The sequence below is a fragment of the Anopheles aquasalis genome, chromosome 2 (genome assembly GCF_943734665.1).
Source record: "Anopheles aquasalis chromosome 2, idAnoAquaMG_Q_19, whole genome shotgun sequence".
NCBI classification, from domain to species: Eukaryota; Metazoa; Arthropoda; class Insecta; order Diptera; family Culicidae; genus Anopheles; species Anopheles aquasalis.
The window spans coordinates 39287501-39295000 of NC_064877.1; the positions used below are offsets into that span (position 1 = coordinate 39287501).

The window sequence follows — 7500 nt, forward strand, 5'->3', positions numbered from 1 at the left end:
GTAACTATCAGAGTTACGATCGCAGGAACAACAATGGCAGTAACGGTGGAGGCAACAATAACGGAGAGGATCAACACGATAATGGAGGAAACAGTGGTGGTGGATATCATTCGCGCAGTGGCTACAACAATCGTCCTCGCGATTTCTATCGCGACGATCGTCGAGGACCGAATGATTATGGTCGATCAAGGGGTGGCAACGACTACGATGGTGGGCGTGACAGTGGCGATGGTGGTATTTATAGGAGCGGCGGTGGTGGAGGTGATCGTGATCGTGGCTCTTCGAGGGATTACTACAGGGTAAGTGGGACAAAATAATCTTTTATGCTCTGTAAGGCTCTTGGGTTGGAGTCTAATAGACAGAAGGTGCATTGAATGTCCAAGTTGTGCTATTAAATTGATGTATCTCTATTTCTTTAATTGTAATTTTAATTCCTAGAATTAAAATTATCGCATTCATTGCTCGAACTTCTAGGACCGAAACGTACGCGGTTCGACTGGCACTAGCGCTCAACGGGGCAACGGTAACGGTGCCGGTTCCGTTAGCAACAGCAGCGGGGTTGGTGCGTCCAATGTCTTTCGCAACCCGAACTAAGCAGCAGCGAACCACGTGTCCTGAGAAATACCAATGCGAAAGCAACGAGCAACATTTTGCGACAATTCTCCTGGTGCACTAGGAGGCACACCGCTTTGGGGCCCACTACGTGACAAACTATATTGAAAAACTCGTGTGAACATGTCGTGTGCAGCCGTAGCGGAAAGTAAAATGAAAAAAAAAAATGTAACGTTCAGTTTAGAAGCGCCTAGCACTGTGAAAACGACCAGAACCGAAACTCTGCGCGCTAGCACCTTGTGCGTAAGGATAAACCCCAAATGATCATGAAATTGACGAAACACGTGCTACTAGCTGCTTTTACTATTACTATTATTACTACAACAAATACTAGTAAACTCCTAATACCAGTCGGGATCTGTATAATCAAAACATTGCACTAGACTTAACAGTAGAGAAGAGACTGCCGCGCTGTGTCCGGCTGAATAACAATTCATCAACTGCAGATCGAATTGTGGAAAGGGGAAGGGTTCCATTACAAATGTGCTGCCAATTACGAACAATGCAACGCTTGATTTGTTTTACTATTGTTTTACTCTCACACAGCTGCCTATTTATCATCTTGTGTTGTCTTTGGATCAAAACAGTGAATGTTTAAAAACAAAATAGAAAGGAAATCCGAATCAATTTGTAAACGTGTTGTCTGTACAGAATCGAAGAATGGAATAAACCTACCAAGAGAAGGTATATTGGGTTGGAAAATAGTAGTTGATGAAGATGTTGATGCCCCCGCACTCCACGCCTTCAGATGGGCAGATCCAGATTATACAAATAGTGTGCATGAGCCAAGGTTAAAGCAGAGAATCTATAAAACTTGGAAGTAAAAATAAGTGCAAACCAGCAAAAAAAACTATATATTAAACAATATAACACACAAATGTAACTACTAACGTTCCCAGAATAACAGTTCATGTGGATTCCCCGAAGAAAAATGGTAGAAATGAAGCATGCTACTATATAAATTATATATCAAATGTAACTGTTATGTTATAAGTTAAATTATATTGTTTGGAAAGAAGAGCGTCCTTACAGAGACACTGATGACGCATTCTATCGAATCCACATGTAAATCGGTTGCTATAGAAGCAAGATTGAGGACGCCAGGGAGAAGAGACAAGTTGCGATCCTCCGCAACGATGAAATAATGTCAAAACATCCCTACAGCACACTGCATATTCCAGTGTTGGAAGTTCTAGATAAAAGTGTGAAATGCCAGGTGACGATGATAGGCGGCGGGCATACCTTGCTTTGCTTGTGGCGAGAGGGCATTCGCCTTCGCAACGTAAACAGAAGCAACACTGTGCAGTTTCATGGTTTCGTAATGGTGTTTCGTACCGGGGAACGTCATCGAAGCAATCGTAGAAATGCGAGTTGATAGAAGCTTGCTTCGATCTTTAAGAGAAACACTATCGCACGTAAGGTTAGCAGGCTAGCAGATTGAACTAACCGTCGTCAGCCAAGCGAGATCATAGCAGACTGGATTACCGAAAATTGCGTTGATTCTCGTCATTGACTGTTCAGAGGTAACGTGTGACTTTCCTTATTTATTGCTACTATTCCTGAAAAGCATATTAATCGTTGTTTTCAACAGTTTTGTTTGCCAATTGTTTTCTGTAACGAAAGGTAATAGATTGTGTAGCAACGGCGAATCAGAACGGAGAACAATGGCATCTAGCGAGTCTGATTAATCTCTGCGCTTCACGTCGAATGGCCTCCACCCAAAAGAGAGTAATCTGTGGGTAATCTTTTATAATACCTCTAGAGGGGCGAATTAAGAAGCAAGGTTTATATGCAAAAGTGAAATTCCGCCACACAGCCAGCCACGGAGGAAGGCGAGACCGACTGCTATCGATGACGCAAAGAGATTTGCACAATAACAGGCGATGATTTTTTTTCTTCATTCATTTCTTTCGATTGAAACCGATGCACCACGCGAGCTCTGGGTGTGTAATGGAATGAACTGCCAGCGTTATTAGCAAAATTTTTAAACCAAATTGAAGTAAATGAGCAAAGATGAAACAATAGGTCCCGGCAGCGAGACAAAACACAGTAGACGAGTGTGTGTGCGTGTGGTGTGTAGCACTGAATCGTGGCAACGCCATGGCGGCGCATGTACACCCTAGATCAATCTCTTTTACGCGTTACAATTAAAACGGAAAGCAAAGAAGATGATAAAATAAATGGTACCCCTTACACCGATTTGTGAAATTTTCTGAAACAAAACAGAAGAAACTAAAAGTCTTAAATCAGAACTCAAATCCCGACAGAGGAACAGTCGTTGCTTTTCTAATGGGCCGCTCGGCGCACCACCGGGGCACGGATTACAGAGGGATCGCAATTAACGGAGGAAACTACAAGATAACGCAATATGCAAGACCATGAGAAAGTAATCCAATGTAAACGATAAAACAATGTCGATTTTTTTATTTCAATTCGCGGATATCGTCCCATTTCATGTACTCACGATCTAGATAAAAAGCAAACTAGAAGCCAGCGAACACGAGCAAACAAAAACTAGGATTAGCTATACATCGCGCAGCTGATCCAGGTGGTCGGTGGAGATGACGAGAAAGATTAGCGCGACGCCTCTATACACTCGATTTATTAGCGAACATACCGTATACCGGAAGAAGGACGTTAATGCGTGGTGGTTATCAAAAGGCGAATTACAGTCGACCATTTGTGACCCATTGGTGTGTACCACCCATGATTTGGAGCTGGTAGATCGGACGCACATGGAATGAGGAACTCATATGAATCACTGATGCATAATTTCGGCCGCGATATCTTGTCGCATCCGGGAGCAGATGAAGTGCGGAGAGAATTCTATATAGAACGAAGTGAATGATGATTAAAGAAAGAGCAAGACAAGAAAAACCATAAAATTGAAAAGTGGTATAAATAAAACAAAACGTAATAGAGACTGCGCTTGAAAGATCGCGCTAGAACCTTGGTTCGAAATAACAGAAGCAACAAGTAACGGAACGAAACATGCCTGTTCAGGCAGATAGCAAAAAGCAAAGTAACATACTGTTGCCAGGTGTATATACGAAGAGAGAGTTAAAAAGGGAAATTCATTATCCAAACACAGACATACACATACATACACTATATATATATATGTGGCAGACGATGCAAAGGTGTACTCTCTGCTCATGTGGAGATGATGAGTGGAAAAGTTTCTTGAATTAGGTGTCTTCGATGGATGCTGTGAAGATGAGGCAAGAACGGTTGTTGTTGCGACAACAGCCGCAAGATATAGGATACAGATGTGAAACAAAAAGGATCGAACGAAAAAAAAATGGGAGAAACGTTGACGAGATTAAATAATTAAATGATGCACTGATCCCGTACCAACAGGTAACAACAACAACAAAAAACATCGTAATAAATCGTATTAATAATAAAACCCCAAACCATATCTGTTGCACTAAGTGCCATTTCGGCACCATTGCCGACAAGTTTAAAAGAAAGAAATGAAACCACGGAGGCATGGAGTTGGAGCCAGGTTTTTCTTGTTTTATTTTATTAAAAAAAAACGCGTGCGCAACTGCCTGCCACTCGCCCGTCGTCTGCCTTTTTTCTCAGTTGAGTGTGAATTTGGCATTCGGTTGATTTTGTTTGTTTGTTTGGAAAACGATGCGCAATTGTTAACAGTTAACTAATTCGTTTGTATCCACTAGGCAGAAGCCTATGGCGTGGCAGAGCGAGCGGGCAAGCGAGAAATGGTAAGGGAGATGCTCTGCTTGATGAGTATACGCACCTATTAAAATAAATTAAGCAGAGCAGGCTTTTGGAGCACATGATGAAACTGTTTCGTTTCCGTTTCTTCTCATTGCATTGGTTTGGTAAATAAGTCAGCAGCTTTCGTTCATAAATGCCGATTCCGCGCAGTGTAATCTCCATTTTAATACATTCCGTTCGCTACATAAACTAGTTCACACACTAGTAGCCCCCAAAAGCAAAACTCATCGCTTTTATTCTTCAGTTGACGGCTGTCTTCAGCGAACAGCGATGCAATAATCAATAATATCTCTTTCCACACACGTAGGGAAAAACTTATCTTTGATAACGCAGTCGTACATCCATCCAGAGGCATAAGTGCTAAAACCTCATCCTGGCGCAGCATAATCCTTACTACCTGCCTAGCTGTCTCTGCTACACTTGTTAAATGCGTTCGTTCGATTCGCAGCCACACATTCATAACTCACGGTAATGTGCTAAGATAAACCCCTTCTTTTAGAGCGCTTTTTGGTCGTACACCGATTGGAAAACAATTTAAAAACGGCTTAAATAATATAACTCGAGCGAATGGTTATTTATGGAAGGTGCCATCGTAACCTATTCGTCGCCTTCTTGATATTGTTTTAGAAATATCAGTTCTCAAGTTATTGCTTTTTAGGGAGCTGGGCAACATTCGCCACATTAAATAGTGCAAAACGCATCGTTCGCAGGACGGGTTCGTTGTGTGCTCCAAGGTGCCAGCAAATCACATCAATTTTCGAGTTTATTTTCGAGAAGTTTCGCGAAAATCCGTCTTACCGAAGCAAGTGGAATGGGACTCGTACCGTACTAGCGGTAAAAACCGGTGCATAATTGTTACGAGGTCGGGAATGTTTCGAGAATGTTTCGAGTTTGTGATTTCTGTGATGTTCGTTTTCCCATCCCAAGAGTCATCGTCTAGTAGATAGCAGGCTTGCCTGAACAAGAAAGGGACCATCAATAACCAGGACAGGTACACACGCTTAGTAGGCCTTTGTAGCAACAACCAAAACTAACATTCGTTCGGGCACGGACTAAGCGAAGACACATGCTACTACGACTACCTATGATTTGATAAACATTTCCACTCTTTCTATACATAAAGCTCTTCGCTTTTGCACGGTCCCACACACTCACCAAACTTGTCACAGGTTTTTTTCATATTTGCTGGATCCTTGCTAACCCTGGGCAGAGCGATGGTGTCACGGTGTAAACAGTGCACAAGCCACTCAACCCGACGTGTACGATTGGGAGGGATTAATCTGTATACGTATTTTGTTCGCATCGGAGTGAATCTGCTGTGCAGAACGGGACGAGCCGAGCCGAGATGCGTAGCTGGCGGTTCCACCGAAGCCGGTAGGTGAATGGATTTCCGAGGCTGGCGGCTGCTCGCTGCCGCGAGGAATGCGCGATTGGGAGTTCACCTTGGGCGATACTATACGGAATGACCCAGTCGGTGAAGTTGGAGACCGCATACCGACCGGAATGCGCGATAGATTACCACCCGCCGCCGATGGTTGCGGTGGTGATGAAGGTACGGCCGAGTGTGGCAGCTTACCGGATGCCGAGCTCGATCCTTGCCGTCGATGCGTCGAAGAAGTACCATCGGTGGATGATTTACGTTTAACGCTGCTAACGGGTATCGCCGATCCTGAGACAGTAGAGCCGGCGTACGTACGATGGGAAGAGATAGTGCTACCGGGAGAGGACAGTTCCGTCGGAGAAACGGGTAGCAGCGGTATGGTGTCGTTGGTTGGAGTCGATATGATGTCACCGTTGTGGTGTGGGGGTTGCCGCTGCCGAGGTCGCTGCTGTTGACTACGTGGCTGACTTCCGGTGACTGCTGCTGCTGCACCTCGATGGTATTGCGGCAACTGTGAAGGGCGACTGCTGCCAATTGGTGCCGACGGCGGAGGACTCGTTGACGAATCGTCAGATGATTTGCCCAACAGTTTGTCTTCCTCCTCTTCATTCCGCCGTTCGTACGGACGGTAGCTGTGGGCGATACGGCCAGTGTTCGTTTTCTCGCTAACCGATTTGCTAGTTATTTGTCTGCTAGAATCCGCATTACTTCCAATCTCTTCCTCGTCGTCCTCATCCTCATCATCGTCGTCATCGTTGTTGAAGAATCGATTGTAGCGCTTTGAAGGAACACTTGCAGCAGTTGTCAGGGGATCGTAGTCGAACGGTGAACTATCGCTGTGCTGCCGGGATGGATTGGCTTTGTAAGCCCGATTTTCCCCATCGGCTCCTCTTACTCCTCCGCCGCCGCTACTGCTCCACTCTGTAGTCGCCTCGCCATCACCTGCACCATCACTAAACGGAGACGTCGGTCCTGCCGTTGGCGACGACGCCATATTATGGTAGCGAATGTTATAATCACTCTTGTGGCCTCGGTAGGCAGCACTCTTGGTAGAGTGTATAGAGCTATCGGGAGGCATCATGTCGCCATCGTCGATCGTATCATACACTTCACTTCTCGCCATAATCTTCCTGCTGCTGCCGACGGATGGTCCCGCCCCGCCTTTAGCTGTCGATCGCCGGTAATGCTCCTCCGAAGTAAGCCGGCGTAAACTGCTGCTGCTACCACCTCCACTACCGGATAGATGCTGCTGGAGCTTAGCTTTGGCCAACTCCTCAAACGACGTCATGCGCTGAATGTTACTCTCCGACCCATTCCTACTGGTACCGCCCGGTCCGCCGATGAGCACCAGACTGTTGTGACTACTGTGATGGTCTGGCACGTACTTCCGGTTCTTTACGTGACTGCACTCGATGATGAACTCACTGTCTAGCATCGGAGCGGGCGATTTACGCGACATACTACCACGGCGGGACGACGAGCTGGAACGACCATTCGAAGCATAATGCTGGCCAGTGGAGGTCGTGGCGGCGTTATTGGACGCCGATGCAGGACCTTGAAATTCTCCGCTTGCATAATCGATCGAGTAACGTCCACCAGCAGCAGCCGCAGCATGCGATGTACCAGCAGATGCGGCAGAAATCAGAGACGCAGTACCGATTGTCGATTGCTGAAGGTACAGATCTATTTCACTATTCCTTCGAGTCTTCGATTCGGCATCATCCTCCTCCTCATCCTCGTCGTTATTCTCATGCCCGCGCGAA

At 45.6% G+C, this 7500-nt stretch overlaps 2 protein-coding genes across 10 annotated transcripts in view; one reads left to right on the forward strand and one right to left on the reverse strand.

The window, feature by feature from the left end:
• The window catches only part of LOC126572194 (YTH domain-containing family protein), a 9286-nt gene extending 6473 nt beyond the window's left edge, over positions 1–2813 (forward strand). For 2 of the 4 annotated variants that reach the window (XM_050231303.1, XM_050231301.1), the window contains 2 exons: positions 1–299; positions 475–2813. The exon at positions 1–299 is cut by the window's left edge and continues 51 nt beyond it. In XM_050231303.1, the coding sequence (XP_050087260.1) occupies positions 1–299; positions 475–594 (419 nt within the window). In that variant the 3' untranslated portion in view covers positions 595–2813. Of the gene's footprint in view, positions 300–438 lie in introns of all 4 variants that reach the window. The other 2 variants (XR_007607947.1, XM_050231304.1) reach the window with 2 other exon arrangements.
• A 1292-nt stretch (positions 2814–4105) lies between these two features.
• LOC126572741 (uncharacterized) overlaps positions 4106–7500 on the reverse strand; it is a 10812-nt gene continuing 7417 nt past the window's right edge. For all 6 annotated transcript variants that reach the window (XM_050232328.1, XM_050232329.1, XM_050232325.1 and 3 more), the window contains one exon: positions 4106–7500. This exon is cut by the window's right edge and continues 207 nt beyond it. In XM_050232328.1, the coding sequence (XP_050088285.1) occupies positions 5604–7500 (1897 nt within the window). In that variant the 3' untranslated portion in view covers positions 4106–5603.